Source organism: Tachysurus fulvidraco, chromosome 10 (assembly GCF_022655615.1).
Source record: "Tachysurus fulvidraco isolate hzauxx_2018 chromosome 10, HZAU_PFXX_2.0, whole genome shotgun sequence".
Lineage (NCBI taxonomy): Eukaryota > Metazoa > Chordata > Actinopteri > Siluriformes > Bagridae > Tachysurus > Tachysurus fulvidraco.
Genome location: NC_062527.1, coordinates 11,907,157 through 11,926,702, shown reverse-complemented (window position 1 = coordinate 11,926,702; position 19,546 = coordinate 11,907,157). Strand labels below are relative to the sequence as shown.

Below are 19,546 nucleotides of genomic sequence, written 5' to 3'. Positions count from 1 at the left end.
TTTCTTTTAAAGCGCGCACACGGGGTGTGCCCGAAGCGCGTCACAGGCAGCTGCTTTTCCAGCCACCACACTAGAGCCACTGCATCATCACGTCGCATGTGAAAAAACGTTGTTTAATCACACTACATTATATAATTACTTTCATAAATGTGACTACTAGTCTAGTGATTAAGGTGCTGTGCTACCAATCGGAAGGTTGTGAGTTCCAATTCCCATGTCCACCAGGCTGCCACTGCTCTGCCTCATTTGCCTCAGAGGACAAAGTATATTTTATCCAAAATAACACTGATAACCTGCAATCTACAGTGTGGGTTCTCAAACATGTTCTAGTATTTGATACATTAACAGAATTTGTCCCATCATATCCACTGGACACATTAGAACTATTTATTCCTGCACTCAATGTAACACATTCAAGATACATATACTACAGTTATCTACTTGGTTTTAAATCAAAGTTTGGATTAAACCCATTCAGTTAAATTAATTAGTCAGCTACTTATACATCACAATAGCTACAATTTTAATAGTAGATAATTGTGATCTTCACAGACCTCTGCCCAATAATAGCTGCTGAAGGGGAATGCCTCAAAGCTCCAGTGTCCCTATTTCATTTTTCAGCTCAAGTTACTGATTTTCTGCATGTTCTCTCTTTGGAGGGGTTGCTTTTTTTTTGTCCTAAAATATATTCCCACCTTCTAATAACATCCCGGTGGATAGATTTAGTTTTATATTTCCATAGGTGAGAATGTCATGGCCATCTAGGGTGTATTCCCACCTTGCATTTAGTGTTGTGTTCAGGACATATTGGTGATTGTTGATGTATGAATGAATTAAATAATGGATATTATAAGATAGATTTATTTTCATGCCTTAAATATACACTGAGGCATAACATTATAACCACCTGACTATTATTGTGCATTGTTTTGCCATGACAGTTCTGGCCCACTGAGACATGGACTCTGTAAGACCTCTGACTGTGTGCTGTATTATCTGGCAGCAAGACATTAGCAACAGACCCTTTAAGTCCTGGAACTTGGATCAGACTTATTTGTAGATCCAGCACATCCTTATTCAGAGTTAGATCTGGGAAAGTCAGAGGCCAATCAACACCTTGTACTCATTTTTTTTAAATTTCATTTGTTACATGACTCCATGACCTTTTCAAGTATGTAGCATTACTGTCACAAGTCTATGTGACAACATACACAAGACTGAAACTGTAAACATACCAAGGAGCCTCCAGCAATTTTAAAGAAAAGGACGTTTTCTGTAACAGTGTAACAAGATAGATGCATGATATTATGTTCACAGCAAAATAAACAGACCAGGATGCTATTTTACTGCAAACAGATGACTCAGGTCTCTTCTGATTAGGCTAGCCTTAGTTACAGGAAACCATCACCTGGAAATAACATGTACTAGTGGCCATGAGAGACATTAAATTAGTCCTTTAAAAAGAGAAAGAAAAGCCATTGAGAGAGAAATGGGCAGTGAAAGAGAAATTTAGATTTCTCTAAGTAATATTGAGAATGTTTATGCAAAAACATAAGACAAAGCAGGACTAGAATTTATTTTGAGGAGTTCTTCATTCTATCTAGGTTCTTCTATACCACTTCAGCCTTCTAATACACACATTGCATTAGTGATGCTTGTATAGCTCTGTATAGGTCAGCAATGCTGACTTGTTATGTTTAGCTGTTAGTTATGGAAGACATGATCCACAGACACCTGCATACTGATTTTCAGATTGAAAAAAAAAGTCAGAAATAAAACCGTAGGAATTCACAGAAATGTTGAGGAATTTCTTTGTAAGTGACATCAAGATTAAATATGAACAAGAAAATAAAATTAACATGGCTTCAAGAGATTAACAAGAGATTTGGCAAAATAGTCAGCTGTAATTGGTATCATGACGTAAAAATGTATACACAAATTTATTTACACAAATATGTATGTTTTAGTATGCTTGCATGATTTCCTCCCACCCCTCAAATACATTCTGGATATAATCCTGTCTCGGTTGTTATCTCACCAGGATAGACACCAGATTCATGGATTCTATTAAATGAATAAATGCCAATGGTCACCAGCATAATAGACTCAAATGGTAATGCATTTCTTCTTCTTCTTCTTCTTCTTCTTCTTCTTCTTCTTCTTCTTCTTCTTCTTCTTCTTCTTCTTAATAATGACTTAATGCCTTCTCATACTACGTTAGACAATGAAATGTATGTCATTTTCTTTTGTCAGTAGTAGTCAATATACTGGTACCAGGCATAAAACATCACTCAAGCCACCGGTTCTTTTACCTATGCAATATTTATTCATTCATCTTTACCACTTCATATAAACAGTAACTTGAGCTCAGGAGCAAACCAGACACACTGTAGCCGTGAGGCAGCAATGCTAACTGCTGTTTGGCGGTACTGCCCATGCAATATTTAGTCAGTTTTAATTGAAGAGAGGTGTGTATAACTATTGGTTTCAGTTTATTTTTGACAAGTGCGATAACATCTCTCATACTGGTGCACAAAAATAAGTTACCTTTTTTATATGTAAGCTGGTTAAAAGATGAAAAGAGTGCCAGACAGAATGAGTTCTGCAAATATACAAATAGATATCTTGGTTAAAGAACAAAGATAATTGACATTTTAATCTGATTATTTACAGTGGTGTGAAAAAATGTTGGCCCCTTCCTGATTGTGTATTTTTTTTGCATGTTTGTCACACTATAATGTTTCAGATCATCAAACAAATTTAAATATTATTCAAAGATAACACAAGTAAACACAACATGCAGTTTTTTATTGAAGGTTTTTATTATTGGGGAAAACAAAATCCAAACCCACATGATCCAAATCCCGCCACACCTATTCACAATCAAGAAATTACTTAAATAGGACCTGACTGACAAAGTGAAGACTAAAAGATCCCCAAAAGCTACACGTCATGCCGAGATCCAAATAAATTCAGGAACAAATGAGAAAGAAAGTAATTGAAATCTATAAGCCTGGAAAAGGTTATAAAGCCATTTCTAAAGCTTTGGGACTCCAGCGAACCACAGTGTCATTATCCACAAATGGCAAAAACATGGAACAGTGGCGAACCTTCAAAGGAGTGGCCAGAAAAAGAACATCATACCAATACATACCATGTATCATACCAACAGTAAAATATGGTGCTGGAAGTGTTATGATCTGGGGCTGTTTTTCTGCTTCAGGACCTGGAAGACTTGCTGTGATAAATGGAACCATGAATTCTGCTGCCTACTAAAAAATCCTAAAGGACAAGGTGTGGCCATCTGTTCGTTACCTCAAGTGCCCACGACAATTATCCAAAACACACCAGCAAGTCCACCTCTGAAAAAAAACAAAATGAAGACTTTGAAGTGGCCTAGTCAAAGTCCTGACCTGAATCCTACTGAGATGCTGTGGCATTACCTTAAAAAGGCGGTTCATGCTCGAAACCCCTCCAGTGTGGCTGAATTACAACAATTCTGCAGAGATGAGTGGATCAAAATTCCTCCACAGTGCTGTAACACTCATTGCAAGTTATCACAAACGCTTAATTGCACTTCTTGCTGCTAAAGGTGGCCCAACCAGTTATTAGGTTTAAAGAGCAAACACTTTTTCCACACAGGGCCATATAGGTTTGGATTTTGTTATCCCTTAATAATAAAAAAAATTCATTAAAAAACTGCATGTTGTGTTTACTTGTTATCTTTGACTAATACTTAAATTTGTTTGATGATCTGAAACATTAAAGTGTGACAAAAAAATAAAAAAACAGAAAGGGGCAAACACTTTTTCACACCACTGTATACTGTATAATTCAAAACATTATTTAGCACCATGCTTATCAGATTTTATGTATATACAAGAGATTTGATTACATGTATGTTAAAACGTGTCCACTAAATAAGTATACCTATTTATACAAACTATAGAAAAAAAAAGTTATTTTTGTTACTATAGACATTTTAGGCTAATCATTCTTTAGAACTCCATCAAGTGTTAGTTTCTGAACATTGGGTTTCTATTAGCTTAATATTTTAGAATTTAATAAATGAGAGTTGAATGAATTTAGAGCAAATCATCAGGGTCTCTTTTTTTCATTACAGACATTTACACCACATTTTACATCGGCTAAGCCACTGAGGATTGGTATTGTGTATGCCCTCTGCTCACAAAAACCCTTCACCCTCTTACTGCCTTGCAAAAGGCAGTAAGGGCTTTCAGTAAGGGCTGACACACTGGGGCTTTCACAGTCAGTCTGTATAATAATTTCTTCCCCCAAACCATTAGACTACTTAAAAATAATGGTCTGACTACAATTGGACTGGTCTGACACCCCCCCCCCCCCCCATTTTTCTTTTGCTTCTAAAGCACTGTAAAAATTATACTGTATCATCCTTCTGCATTTTTGCTGCCAACCATTAGATCATGTTTGCAGCATTCCCTCAAGCCATCAGACTCCTCAACAAACAGAAATGAACTATACCAAGACACACACACACACACACACACACACACACACACACACACACACACACACACTGTGTGAATTATACTGGACTTTGCAAATCACAATCAATTGCTGTTTTGCACACCACATTTCAAAACCTATTACTACTTAAGTTTGTATATGTTTACAGTTGCTCTAGTTGCACAATTTACTTTATAATATACAGTATGCACACTGATCAGCACTATTTTGTGTATTTGTCTTGTAGTGTTTTTCATTGTCTGTTTTTTCTCACACTGTTGCATTATGTTGCTTACATTGCACTTTTTATGTGGCTAAGTCCTCAGCTCTGTGTTGTCTCTATGTAGCCCCATGGTCCTGGAGAAACAACGTTTCATTTCACTGTGTACTGCTTCAGTTGTATATGGTTGAAATGACAATAAAAGACTTGCTTAAACTCTATCTACTGTAGGATTAACAAAAAGCCAAAGAACTGACCAACAGCTCCCTGCTGTGGATGAATATAGGTATAACATGCCTTGTAACTAATTTACCATAACTTCACATCATTACACTTCATAATGAAAAATCTCAATCCATCTACATTGTGTCCAACATTTCCTGTACCACAGTTGAAATGTGTCATACACTCAGCAGATCTCCCTGAATATTGCACAAATGTGCAATAATGATTCAAATGCGGGGGCACGGTGGCTTAGTGGTTAGCACGTTTGCCTCACACCTCCAGGGTTAGGGATTCGATTCCCGCCTCCGCCTTGTGTATGTGGAGTTTGCATGTTCTCCCCCATGCCTCGGGGTTTCCTCCGGGTACTCTGGTTTCCACCCCCAGTCCAAAGACATGCATGGTAAATTGATTGGCATCTCTGGAAAATTGTCCGTAGTGTGTGATTGCGTGAGTGAATGAGAATGTGTGTGTGTGCCCTGCGATGGGTTGGCAATCTGTCCAGGGTGTATCCTGCCTTGATGCCCTATGACGCCTGAGATAGGCACAGGCTCCCTGTGACCCGAGGTAGTTCAGATAAGTGGTAGAAAATGAATGAAAGAATGAATGATTCAAATGCAGTGGAGAAAATCCCCACAACAAAGAATTATTAAGGAAAGTACAAAGGATTCCAGTAAACCAATAAAAGTTACTTTCTTCCCTGTACAAGGCTGTATTCACACCTGATAGCAATAAAGGATGACCATGGCTTGGAGTAATGATTACATGAATCTGGATTGTGAACTTACTGTAGCTCGACAAGGTATAACATTATTAGGAAGTCACAAGTAACAAAGAATCAGGATTGGTCTTATTAGAAAATTGTGAAAATGAGCTTCAGGTAATACCAGGTCTATTGCTTTATCAGACACAATTCTGTTTGTGGTCACAAGAAAATGGGTTGTTTACCCTTAATAGTAACAGTAGTAACAAAAATAATTTTTTGTAACACACTAGAAAAGAATAAATATTAATGTCCCAATAAACCAGACACACACACTTTTGACTGTAAAACATTTTGTTTACTTGTACTTATCTCAAATAATGTTGTGCATTCAGTACATTAAGTTTACCCCCAACTGACTGGCAGAAGCACACAAATGAATTAAACATAACCCTCCATACCACAAGTATTACAAAGTTATATAAACAGAAGAGAAAATGCAACAGTACTATTGGTCATTTATTTAACCAGTTAATCAATAAATATTATCCTATAATTACTCATAGTATGAGGACAGACAAAAAATGAAGAACAGAACAAAAACAATGGTACAATATTTATCATAAATATAGTGCAATGTCATGCAGTAGGTTTTTTTCTCATGACAAACAGAAAGGCATTTAGCATATCCTTAGAGGCAAAAAAACAGTTACATTCATTCTATTTTGAGTAGATGTTGGAGAGATGGATAGTGTTATCATAGACATTGTATCATGAGGCCACTTTATGTGATTTAAGTGTTGTGGTAAGACATTTTGCTCGTTAGCTTTCATGTGAAATGTTGCAATCTAATACTGGGTATCGTTAATAGTTTGAAATGCTGGACTGGTGTCAGAATGGATTTGAGATTTCTTTTAAAAATCTGATCCACTCCTACTCTTTGCTTCTCTATTGTAAATGTTTGGACAAGCGGTAATGAGATTAACAATTATTAGCTGTTGTCAGTATACAGTTAATTTCTCTAGGCCTGGCATTCATTCCTGGAAATCTGGTAATGGCTTGGTGTGTATGCATTATTTCCGGCCAAGCAGAAACTATACAGTATCTGGCAACTAAAAGCTATTATTATCATATTAAACAGATAGAATCAGGTATTTCTCTTGCTTGACTGGAATCAACACCTACACTGGTGCTTTGCAGATAAAATCTGACACTGATGATCTAGGTTATTAGTTATATTCAACACAAAAACTGCCACAACACAGTGCTCTCTGAGTGAGAAGGAGAGCACAATTCTCTCTGCACTCAATTGCAACGGCACTATATAGTCAAGGGTGTCAGTAAACAATTCCATCTAAGCTCCCCTGTGTCCTATATGAGCATTGTATCTTTAAAATGTATCAGAAGTTGATAGAGGTAGCTAGTGAGTGGGAATTAGCAAAATGTGGTATTGTTTTGTAATAAATCACTACTAGACGTGTACATCGTCAAATCACTTACATGTCTGTACCTTTCAGAGTCACAAAGACCTGGAACCAAATTCCTTGTGTGTTTCAACACATTTGGCCAATAAACCTGATTCTGATTCTGATATAACAGAACAAATCCAGACATGGGCAGTGATAGCTCAGTGGTTAAGATGTTGGACTACTGATTTGAAGGTCATGAGTTCAAATCCCAGAGCCACCAAGCTGGCCCAGGGGGAGAGCACTGTGTTGTGCCAGTTTTTGTGTTGAATATAACTAATAACCTAGATCATTAGTGTCAGATTTTATCTGCAAAGCGCCAGTGTAGGTGTTGATACCAGTCAAGCAAGAGAAATACCTGATTCCATCTGTTTAAGACATTCAGTAGTAGAGCAAATTCTGTTTATAAATTTGCAACAATTTCTTTTTCTAAGTCAGCAAACTCTTCGTCACTGAGGAGGTACCTCTGAACAATTGCTTTGACCCCATCCTCATCCAGGCGCTCATAGTCCTCTCTGTTTTTAAACGGAAGATGACCGGCCAGTTCACACAGAGCCACGTTAAATGCGGATTCTTCTTTGGCTCCAAAACACGTCACTCGGGGCCAGATGAAGATGCGCACTCCGTGGCGAAGTGACGACTGGGTTTCACTGTCTGGATCGCAGGCTCGAGTCATGAAGACATTATGGGCGATATTTCTCTCTACGAGAAAGTCTGTGAGCCTGCAGACGGTGACGGCGACCGCTTGCGCTTCATCTTGGCCGTCCGTATAAAACATGAAGGCTTTTGGAAAATCCACAAGCCGGTACAATCTCTTTTTGGGAAAGATAACCTCTGTGCGTGCAGACTCGATTCTTAAAGGGTGGTTTAAGTAATACGCATGAAGGTGTAGGTGATTAACAGAAGCAAACGCACCCAGACTGTTAAACCCGACTCGGAATCCGGGATCTGCGCTAAGGAACAAGGACTCAACCCCGATTTGGAGAGCTAGAGGCGTTAAGATCTGAGGATGACACCGGGAAGGCTCAGGAACCAGCAAACAGTGTCCGAACTCTAACGGACTCACGTTTATGATCACAACACACGTGGCACAGGTTCCCTGCCCAGCATGTGTATAAATCTGCTCCGCTTTGTGCATCTCAAACAAGATTTCTGCTGAATTGATCTTATTGAAGTTAAAGAGTTTGTGGTCAAACTGCTGCTGGATACTCAGGATTTCTTGAGGTTTCCTCCTTTCGATGCCTCTCTGAATGTTGAGCTGAGAGATATATCCACATTCGCCGGGTAACACACGCGTCTCCAAATCCCCTAAATGATATCTGAAGAGCCCGAGTTTCATCTTTTCTGCCCAGCCGCATTTCAGGGCTACATCAAACCTGGACCTGACATCGGTCCTTCCATTAATCCGGCACACGTTGTACACAAAGTCCTTGTTAGTGTAAGAGAAAACGTGCCCCGGTCCATCCATGGCTTTACAAACTACCGGGGAACCGGAAGTCCTTTGATGTTTAAATTGTGACTGTAAGTGAAACAAAGGAACACTAATACAACATTAAAAGACGTGTCAGGTGCGTGTTTACGACGCGCGTAACACCTCCTTTTCATCCAAAGCTGACCACTGCGTCCCGTTACTCACGGTTTCATAGCCTTTCCTAATATTTCACTCATTTCCGATATTCTTCGGGGTTGCCAGGTCTGATGATTAAAACCCCCTTAACCCCCGTAATGCCTAAAAAACTCTGTAGTCCAGGAAGAAAGTTTAAATCCTAGTTGAAGAGACACTGAGTTTGCAAATGAATGTATTAGACTCTCCATCATCCTATAATAATCATATAATTTAAATACGGATTAAACCTGGTTTAAAATATTTATTTCAATAACACGCATGAATTTAATGAAAATTCTTTTGAGAGTCAGAAATTTCAGAAATCACTGAAAGCAAGCAACGTGTAACATCCATTAGTTGACACTCAGTTTTGAAAAAAAAAAAAAAAAAACACATTTAAGAGTGTTGTGTGAAAACCAAAGAGCTGGCAACAAGCTTTCCTTTCCTTACGTCATTCAAACCACGTATCCTATTGGACCGTACGGTGTGGTTTGCCACGTGGTCTTACAGAAGTCGGTGGTGTAGTCTAGTTTTCGTAGTGAGTATACTGTGATCCCCCCCCCCCAGCCTCATACGCACCCATCCTAGAGCTACACCCCATAGGCACCACCACACTCACTAACGCATAAAATATGCATCTACATGTAATTGAGAGCATTTTTAAATACTGCTTATGTGTTATCAACATTCCAATTTATTATAAGCAACAAAAGACAGTCAGCTGATAAAACCTGTGCTCCAGGTCCCATATTCATATAACATTTAAGGCTAAATGTAGCTCTTAAAGGTATAGTTAACCCAAAAATGAAAATTGTGTTATTTCCTCAACCTCAATTTGTTCGAAAACTGTATGAGTTTCTTTCTTTTGTTTAACACAAAATATGATATTTTGAAAAATAACAATTTTCATATTTGGGTGAACTGTACCTTTAAGAGCTACATTTAGAATATGATACCTGGAGCACAGGTTTTATCAGCTGTCAATATTCAATAAACATTTGTTCAGTTTTATCACCAACACTTTTTCACTGCAGAATATTATGAACTGAATGAACTGGTAGTTTACAAAGCTTTCCAAATACATTTGTACTCGGGCTGTGGGGGAAATGTCACCCGAAGCTGCTGTAGCTTTAAGTGCAGGCTTCCGAAAACTCAGAGTGTAGTTTGAGTCTGCTTTCGTTTCATATCTTATTTTACATTAGTTAGTTAATTTAAAATTTGCGCCACAAAAGACCGCCAAGCAACTGATTTTCCTCCTCGGTAGGTGACGCCAGATCAGGTCACAGGCCACGGAAGCCCCAATGGTCCAAAAACGTTAGTGATTCGCAATCGCAACACAGACGGAGTGAATTTATGAATGAAAGTTGTCACAAAACGATATTGTTACGTATCTTCACGCTTTTTAAGTGGGTATACGGAAGTCCTTGGCCTTTCTTAGTGGGTATACCACGGCGTATATCTGCGTATCACGTAGACTACACCACTGACTGAAGTTATAAAGATAAAGACATATAACAGGACGTCTGCTCTCATACGTTTTTTTCCCCAAAATGAATGAATCAATATTCACACGCTTATTACACGTTTTTTTTTATTTTAGCTATGCCGTGGTCCATCTGTATTATATAAAAGCTGAAAAAAGAAAGTAAAACTATGAAGGAAAACAACAAAAACAAACAAAAATAAAAAATCAGTGCAAGTAAATGGTACTAAAATACAAATTTGGTCTCTACATTTCTACTTCCTTTCATTGTGAAGACTCTACTTAAAAAGATCCGGCTAGGTCTAACCAGCTACTAGCAAAAAACAAAAACAAAAACAAACAAACAAACAAACAAAAAAAAAAACAACAAGAATAAATGTGCTATTAAATAATTATGTCTGGTGAAACAAGAACAAAAATAGAACACATCTCTTCCCTGCTGTCCATTCTCATTTCCGGATAACAAATACTCTGTATAATCACATATTACATATGAAAATAAGGTATGCATTAGAATTAAGACTTGTAGTGAGTTGCTTGTGTAAGGATAACCCATCTGATCATGGCTCAGATTTTCCACTGGTTTTGCCGTCGTTGCTCCTGATAAGGCCGTACTCCAGAGCTAAGTCGAGACAGTGCTGGGCTGCTCTACTGACAGGAGCTTTGTTAGATTCGGTTGCTTTAGCCAGGACAGAGAGGATCTCCAGCACCTCACTCTCCATTAGGTTTTCAGCTAGACTCCTCTCTGCCTGCATCAGGTTCATTGTGATGACTACACCACGGTGACATAGATCCTGGCTGTCACTCAGCAGCAAAGCTTGCAGGATCTCCAACCAGTGACTGGTCTAAATTAAAGAACAGACATGACTAGAATTAATGTCATAGAAAGTAAAAATAAAAGTACAGTTAGATATAATTAATGAATTGATTATTAATCATATTGTCACTTAACACCAAATAAACTAATAAAATGGCACAGCAGCATAACGTCTACACTTTTACTGCTTTTACATTTCATCATGTTTCAATTTAAAAGGTTGTTATCTATAACCTGTAGCTAGTTCCCATAAAGCTTATACTGAACACAATAGGTTTACAAAGTTAGAGTGTAACCCTATCTATGAAATCTATGTAAACAGAATAAAGGGACTTTAAAAACAAATCCTATTTTTTTCTGAGTTTTTTGTCCCAGTTGGCCTGTTCAGGATATTTCAACTGCAAAACTTACAGTGCTGGGGATCCGTGCACAGACTTCTGGCATTTCCCCAGTGAGCACTGCTAGGGTTCCAGCTGCAGCCTTCCTCAGTCTCTCATCATCCTCACCACTGTACAAAACTAAGAGTTTCAATCGGTCGCTGTCTGTAACCAGATAAAGTTTCTGCACCTGAGGAACGAGAAACATAAAACCACACATTTCCATATAAAAGGAGGAAACTAATGCACAAAAAAAAAAAAAAAACAGACAGTGCTTGACATTTGAACACCAGATTTTTTTTGAACACCAGGTTCTATTGTAAAGCTGAAATGTACCTCAGGGCTTAAGATCAAGTTACACATGCACTCAGTGGCTGCTGCTCGCACCAGGTCATGCTCCTCAAACATGTAGCCCTCCACTTTAGGCACAGCTTTTTCCTTAATAATCTTCTGTCTGTAAATCATGTTAAATCTCTCTTTCAACATCATTTAAAAAGACATATTTTAAGACAGGACTATAAAATTACAACTTTACAAGTCAGTGCGTTCATATAGTGATTGAACTAACCGGAGTCTGTCACTAATGCCAGCAAGGTTAGTGAGGGCCATCAGGGCCTCAAAATTCTGCAGGAGAGAGCAATCCAGGGCCAAGAGATTCACAAGTGGACGCACCACCTCATAAACCTGAACACACAAACAGCCAGCACTAACATGTCAAAAAGTTCTAGTAAGTTTTCTATCCAAATGAATAAACTAAATAATGCATAAACATATTAAACTATTGCAAAAATGCATCTGAAAAACCGTACTGGCCAAGTTCCGATCTTCTAATTCATTACTGGCCATGTGTTGGGTTAAAAGTAGCCAAAAGTAGTGATTGTAAAACAGTTGTTTATCAGTCAATTAATTTCATTAGTATTGGTTGGAATTGTTTTACTTTTTGTGCAAATCTACTTCAGTTGGGGAAAAATTTATTGGCTAAATAACATATTTAGTACAATGATTTTGCAAATTCTATAATATTTATAAATAATAATGAAAATGAATTAGCTCATTTTTAATAAGAATTCAGAAGAAACACAGACAAGGAAAGAATGATAACAAGACGAGGGTCTTTAGGCAAGGCTAATTGTCTTACCCTCTCCCCAGGAAAGGCAATCTCAGGATTTGAGGTGATGGTGATTTTGGCCAATGCTTGCGCTGCTTTGACTTTACCTACATCTGTGTTTTCTGATGCCAGAGGTAACAATGCCTGTTAATGATGATTAAGATGTTTAGATCAATATGTGAATAAATAATATGAATGGTATTGTGTAATGGTTTTAAAACATCACTACTTTCTTTTGGGAGATCTTACTTTTCCTCCACCCTGTGCCACCACCATTCCCCGGTCTTCTTGGCGTTCCACTAAAGCCAGGAACACCCTGACAAGGAAGAGAAAAGACAGGATACGTTCAAGAAAGTGAGAAAGAAATGAACGGGGGTCACAGTGCATTTGAGCTACAACTGGTACATACTGTCTATGTTTAAATCATAATGGTAAGAAAATATTCAATATAATAGTACATACCTGGCAATAAATTCTCTACATGTATCAGTGAGAGCAGGACTTTCTTGTTTAACCATACATACTAATGCTGAAACCACCCCAGCCTCCAAAAGTTTGACCAAACGCTTTTCCACAAAAGACTGAGCATCCTGAAGAACAAAATAGCCATCAGTTCTTATTAAGGTCTTATCAAATTCTCATGTGTATTCCTAAATAATCAGAATCACAGATGTAGATTATATGAAGCTATTCTGTTACCTTTGGATGCTCCTCGGGTACGTGCTGTTTGGCATATTTGGCCAGTTCTACCAACTGAGGATCCGGCTTCTCGATGTCATAACTATTGGTACAGTTTACTAATGTAGATCCAATGGCAAACAATACAGTTTTATCTTCCGACTACAGTGAGCGAGAGAGAATGAATGTGTGTATGAGAAAATGAGTTGGGAACGTATAATATATGATATATAAAATCCTTTGCTCTACACTTCCAATATCTATTTTTAACATTCCCATTTCACTGAAAAATAGGAGTCTGGCAAAATGTGCAAAACAAATGGCCTGTACTTAGAAATGATATACCCACAGGGTATGTGCATCAGATAAATGGCAACTCAGAGTTTATATTTATTACACTGAGTTTATTAGATACACCTCCACCCTCACCATAAGTTTCTTATATGGTGATTTATATGCTGTGTATAATACATAGTAAAAACACCCTCTTTAGCCACATCCTGTATATAATCACTTTTCATTAATTGATTTTACATGAAAACATCCACAAAGCATTACTGCCAGCTAGAATGTGACACGAAACCCTTTGGACACGTGTCATGGCCATCCCTCAAACAAAACAAACCATGTCGCTGTTTGAATTAAATTTGTCTGTTGTTTTGCATTTACCTTTGCCAGCTGGAACATGGCCTGAAGAGCATTTTTGTCTTCCACCAAATCCTCTTTCACATCAGCATCAAAGGTGAGGTATGCCAGGCCTTCAACAGCCCAGCGCCGAGAGGTCTGAGGAAGTGAATCATTGCATAGCCACCTGCAAAAATAACCCAGATTACAGAGGAGTATGGAGCTAGTTACCTATTGTAAGCACTTCTGTCTTTATACTTAATTTAATTAGTATTACACCAATGATAAAATATTGTGCTTATTCATGGTCTGTAATGTGTTTTACATTCCTCATATCCAAACAAATAATTTATGGAATGATTGCAAACATAAGTAATGGGAGTCAAATCAGGTCAAAACTCCTTCCACCTCTCCCATGGCATAGAAACGGAAAAAGGTTACAGATTCACTCCTAAACAACTCCTATATTGATGATTTTGCACTCATGCTTGGTCACTGTGATTCCATGGAACATCCTTCAATATTACAAAATATTGCAAAAGATTAGTCAAACATTTCTATGTATGTTCTTATCAGCTGTGTTATTTCTGGAAATGAGAAACATACTTCCTGCATTGTTTGGCAAGTTTGAGAGTTGACCCCTCCGCAAACTGCTTCATGCTGAAATCTGTGCCTCCGGCTGAGCCAAGTTTACACAATCCCTGTAAAACACCATATAGTTTCCATGTTTAAAATGCCAATGATCCAGTGCACTTGGTGTCAAATTATAATTATGTACCCCATGAACCACTTCATGTACATTAGTTCTTTACATATACTTCCCTTTACAAGCATTTGAATGAAAACTGCCAATTTCACCCTTGAGCAAAACACTGACCCACAGCACTGCTTCTAATTATGCAAAAACTATATAGGGAACAAGCTACCAGCTGGAATTCTGTCTGTCATGGCCAATGGAATCACTAGATCACAATCTCATGTATTGGTAATCTTGGATCACAATCTTGTGGTAGCAGTTTGACCAGATTTTCTTGACTAGATTGTAAGCCAAAGCAATTTCTGTGCAAAATGGAAGTATTATCGCATTCTGGTGAATACTCACCACAAGTGCTCGAACCCGTATCTGTTCATTTTCACTTTTTTTGTAAAGGTCCTTCAGCAGTGCCACTCCATTTGCTGTAATGAAGGATGCTCTCTTTGCCTTGCCAGCAGCATGAATGAGTGCCTCTACTGCTACCTGTTGATGGGTGACATTCTCAGAAGCACACAAAGAAATGACAGCATCCATCATGCCTGACATCTCCAAGGTACGGTTGCCCACATCGCAGGGGCCCTGGAGCAACACTGACACCATTTGTATTGCACGCAGTTTGCTTTCTAATCCTTGGCTCCCAAAATGGTATCTGCACAGAAAAGACCATGCTATAGGTTACCTTTTTATCCTTAAATGCAAAAATTATATATTATTCTATTTTAAAAAATAGCTTCACTGGATATACTCACTGGATATAGTCCTCACACAATTTGTTGAAGTTCTCTCTCTCGCTGTCACTCTTCAGATCATCATATAACTTATTAAGCAGTACTGAGCAGTTCATATGAGTGTTTTCAGTGATAGGTGGCCCCTTTGTTATCTCAGGAACGGTCCCTGCCACTTCCAGAATCTTTTTCAGGCCTGTGGGGTATACAACTGGTAATGTACAAGAATCTCTACTATCATGCTTGGGACAATATCCTGGAAATTGTTTAGTGATTCTAAAAGATAATTGCACTAATCCGCACATGCAATCCTCTGCCACAGGCCAGCTAAATGTAAGCCAGATCATGTGCGCCATCTCACCTTGATCAATAACCAACAGGCTGAGGGAGTTGTCTGGGCTTTTCTGAGACTTCCGTGGCACTTGTTTCACCAGAAGGTTGATAGCACTGTCACGTCCAGGTCCAGACACACTCAATGCAGGTAGCATGTCAATAAGATGCCGCAGCATGGATCGTAGCTCACGGGATGGCTCTATCTCACAGAAGCAGATAAACATTTCTATATAGACACTCACTCATATACTGTATGTTGTAGATACTACAGACTGAATAGGAGTTTAAGAAAGAAAAATAAAGGGAAAATGCATTATGTTTGTATGTCCACAATGTTTGTGAAAATACAAAAAAATGAATAAATAAATAAAAAATTAGACATTTTTGCTATGATTTAAAATGTAGGACAATAATTACTGCATATATTACCTAAGTGAAAATCTTTGTTTTGCTTGTCACTATATCAGTGTCATGAGCTACAAGATTAATTTAGAATATAAACAGACAGATCTGGCAAAAGCAAATATGCACGATAATATATATAAAATACATATTAAAGCAAGTTTAAAAGGAACCCTCTAGCATTTTGCTTTTATCTATCTCTAAAACTGTTACACAGTCACAAATTTTCAAGGTTTATGGAATGATTAAATTGTTTCTTGTTAATAAACGTGACATACTGTATACACAACAGACAGGATGGAATAATTTTAAAAAGCTGGCTATATAAGGAATGTTTTAATTATTATGCATATGTTTTGCTCAGTTCAGGACTCTCCCTCACCTGGCAGTATAGCCTCATCCTTCCCTCTGACTTCTTTATTCATGCCCTGGGTAAGAGCCTCAAACATGACCTGAAGCAAGTGACAGGCCGACAGAGACACTGTCGAAACTGAAGAACCCATGATGCCACACAGCCTGTCCATTCCCAATTCATTCACAATGGCCATTGTCTGTAGGCAAGCAGGTATTTGTATAAGCAAATTTTGTATCTATCTGCAATTCATCTGGGATATGAATAGATTTGAATGAAGTAATGTAAAGTTGCAAGCTTAATTTCATCGATCACCTCACCCTGGACTGATGCCCTGTGCACAGCCCAACCAGAGTTCTGAGTGCCGAGAGGACCATGTCCTCTTGCTGAGATTCCAGCAGTTTCTGGAGGAGCTTCACACCATCATTTCTGAATATTTGTTCTGCTCCGGCATCCTCACGTGCAATCACCACCAGATTCTGAGCAGCCTGGGCAAAACAAAGAATTTTGCACCAGGGAAGGCATAGTAATATTGATCTGGATGATAAATGACTTATAAGCAACAAATAAAAAAATAGCTATTATAATATAAGAACCTTCTCTCTGTCTGAGGCCTGTGTAGAATTGTCCATTAGGAGTTTGAACATCTGCTGAACACGAGAGTCGGTGGAAGAGAGCTGCATGGCCTAGAAGAATGAAAACACATACAAACAATCTTGCCACTATGTGACCAAGCCTTAAACAGTGAGGAAAGCCAGTAACATATGACTGATTTTAGACTATAGTCTTCCAGATCTTGCCTCATGGTGGTCGAGTGGCAGGACACCACACCACTAAACACAGGAACCCAACCACTAAAAGCTAACTCTCAGTACTGGTCCCAAGCCCAGATAAAATGGGAGGGTTGAGTCAGGAAGGGCATCCAACGTAAAATCTGCACCTAATTAAATATGCAGACCACATGATCTGCTGTGGTGACCCCGAACAGAAAGAAGTATTACTATAACTATTACTCTCCCAAACACAGGTATGTAATTCCTAACTGCACTCGCAGATCCGCACATGTACACGCAGACGCAAACACAGATGCGCCCAGAGAAAAAAAGCAGTGTGGGATAAGGACAGAAAGACAGTTTATCCAATAAACTGGCAACTCTTTGTATACATGCAAAAGAGAACAATCCTGTATAAATATCACAATTAACAATAAGACTGGTATGTCTTGTATGACTATGTGATCTTACCTTCTGTTGGATCTCAGCACTGAGTTGCCGGAGCAAATCATGAAATGCTTTATTTTTGGGTTCCAGCTGTGAGCATTTCTGTGAATCAAGGAAGGCCTGGTCCAGCTGTCCGAGCTTATGCAAAGCCTGTGCACGCCGAAACCGAGCCTTGATGTCACCTGGGTCGGTTTCTAGTGCTGTTCAAAAACACACTACTAGTTCAGGCTTACAGCTTTCAGAACTAAGACAAGCAACTTTTGCTGTACATTTTAGTTTCTAGTTGGAATTCATCATTATGATATTATACTTGGCTGAGCATAACAGCAACTTTGTGAACTAAGGCAGTTACAGAAACCATATTGAATTGAATTGATCTTAAATTGAATTGATCTTAAAATGACTAAGTCACCTCCCCATTAACAAATAATCATGAAAAAATGAAAAACAATCCCAGAGAATAAAATATGTGCATGTGGCTACAGATTATTAAGGCATGATCATTGTGTTGTGTCCACAAGAAGAAGACTGCATGTTGTATCAGGGTCTACAAAGAAGATAAGCTGAGTGAACTGAATTCATGTTCATTTTCCTCTTGGAATTAATTATGCAGATAACTAAAGATTCATATAGCTGCAAAGTCACTGGTAGGGAAACATGACATAATTCTTAAAAACAGACCCCTAATTCATGTATTTACATTTACAGCATTTAGCAGACAGCCTTATCCAGAGTGACTTACATTTTATTTCAATTTATAGAACTAAGCAATTTTTGAGGGGTTAAGGGCCTCGCTCAGGGGGCCAGCAGTGGAAACTTGGTAGACCTGGGATTTGAACTCATGACCTTCCGATCAGTAGTCCAATGCCTTAACCTCTAGGCTACATCCCACAATTTTAATTAACTCACATGGACTCAAACACAGGCAGTACTCACACTTGGCAGAAGAAATAAATTATCTAATTAACCAAATGATAAAATGTTTGATTAAAAAGAGATGTCACTAGTGGGGCTCTGTATCTTTCTGCATGTAGACTGGTGTACCTTTGCTGGCATCAGCTTTAGCCTTGTTGTAGTCATTCAGTTTGAGGTAGCAGGCACATCGGTTTCGGTACAGCACAGCTCGCTCAGACTCAGTCTCAGTCAGATTTAGAGCTTTGGTGTAGCAGCTCAGAGCGCCCTGGACATCACCACTTTTAAACAAGTTGTTTCCCTCTTCTTTTAAAGCCAAGGAGTCTTGAGTCATCTGTAACAGTAAAAACAGCATAGAACATTCATGGTGAAGTAGATTTATATAATGCTGGGGTGGGGATTGGTCAGTGTACAAGTATAACAGTCCATCTACATTTTTAGAAAAGAAAGTAAGCTTGATAAAATTTTTTCTGTACCTTTGATTTCTACCTGTCTCTTATGCTACACCTCAACCAAGAGTAGAACGTTTTAATAACAGTTTTCTGAGAGTCTCTTCTGTTGCATTGCACACTATGTTATGAAACACTGTCATATAACACATTGTTACTGTAAATAACGGTACATGTTCAGTTCCTTGTTGAACTGTTTACATTCTATTCATTCACTTTACCTTTCTCTGTGTTCACGTACTGCTTTACACATTCAGTGGTCTCCCAAGTTAAGCCCAGTTAAACCGTTTGATAATCACCAGTATCTCTTATCATAGTTTAACACAACTATTCTTAATGTTTTCAGGCTTCTGGAGCATTCCGTATAGCTTTCTTTTTACCCTACCCGTTTTTGTACAAAGGCTGCCACAGTTGGCTAAAAGAAACAAGTCACTTAGGTTGTAACCAATCACTGCACAGAAATAGGATGACATTAGCCTATGAAAATATAGAAGGCGGGATTATAGGAATATGGGTGCGAAATGTTTACTTCCTGGATTGCTTTAGGACGCACGTTAATGACGTATGCTTCAAACACGCCCCATTTTTCCTGTAGTATATTACCATA

General features: G+C 38.4%; 2 protein-coding genes across 3 annotated transcripts; both read right to left on the bottom strand.

Annotated features, from left to right (window-relative positions):
- Positions 1–5,969: 5,969 nt before the first annotated feature.
- Positions 5,970–8,801, bottom strand: gdpgp1 (GDP-D-glucose phosphorylase 1). The gene has a single exon (XM_027172968.2). The coding sequence runs from the start codon at positions 8,565–8,567 to the stop codon at positions 7,503–7,505; it is 1,065 nt and encodes a 354-aa protein (XP_027028769.1). The 5' UTR covers positions 8,568–8,801; the 3' UTR covers positions 5,970–7,502.
- A 1,477-nt stretch (positions 8,802–10,278) lies between these two features.
- On the bottom strand, positions 10,279–19,331 carry unc45a (unc-45 myosin chaperone A). 2 transcript variants are annotated; one of them, XM_027173532.2, is made up of 19 exons: positions 19,161–19,331; positions 18,623–18,824; positions 17,603–17,778; positions 16,955–17,044; positions 16,679–16,846; positions 16,389–16,557; positions 15,633–15,803; positions 15,296–15,467; positions 14,895–15,195; positions 14,399–14,493; positions 13,838–13,979; positions 13,190–13,330; positions 12,953–13,080; positions 12,740–12,806; positions 12,521–12,634; positions 11,951–12,066; positions 11,719–11,836; positions 11,417–11,572; positions 10,279–11,033 (listed from the first exon to the last, which is right to left on the bottom strand). In XM_027173532.2, the coding sequence occupies exons 2-19, from the start codon at positions 18,822–18,824 to the stop codon at positions 10,749–10,751; spliced, it is 2,811 nt and encodes a 936-aa protein (XP_027029333.1). In that variant the 5' UTR covers positions 19,161–19,331; the 3' UTR covers positions 10,279–10,748. The 2 variants fall into 2 exon arrangements, with proteins under 2 accessions (XP_027029333.1, XP_047675883.1); XM_047819927.1 differs by lacking the exon at positions 19,161–19,331 and adding an exon at positions 18,967–19,084.
- Between the last annotated feature and the right edge of the window lie 215 nt (positions 19,332–19,546).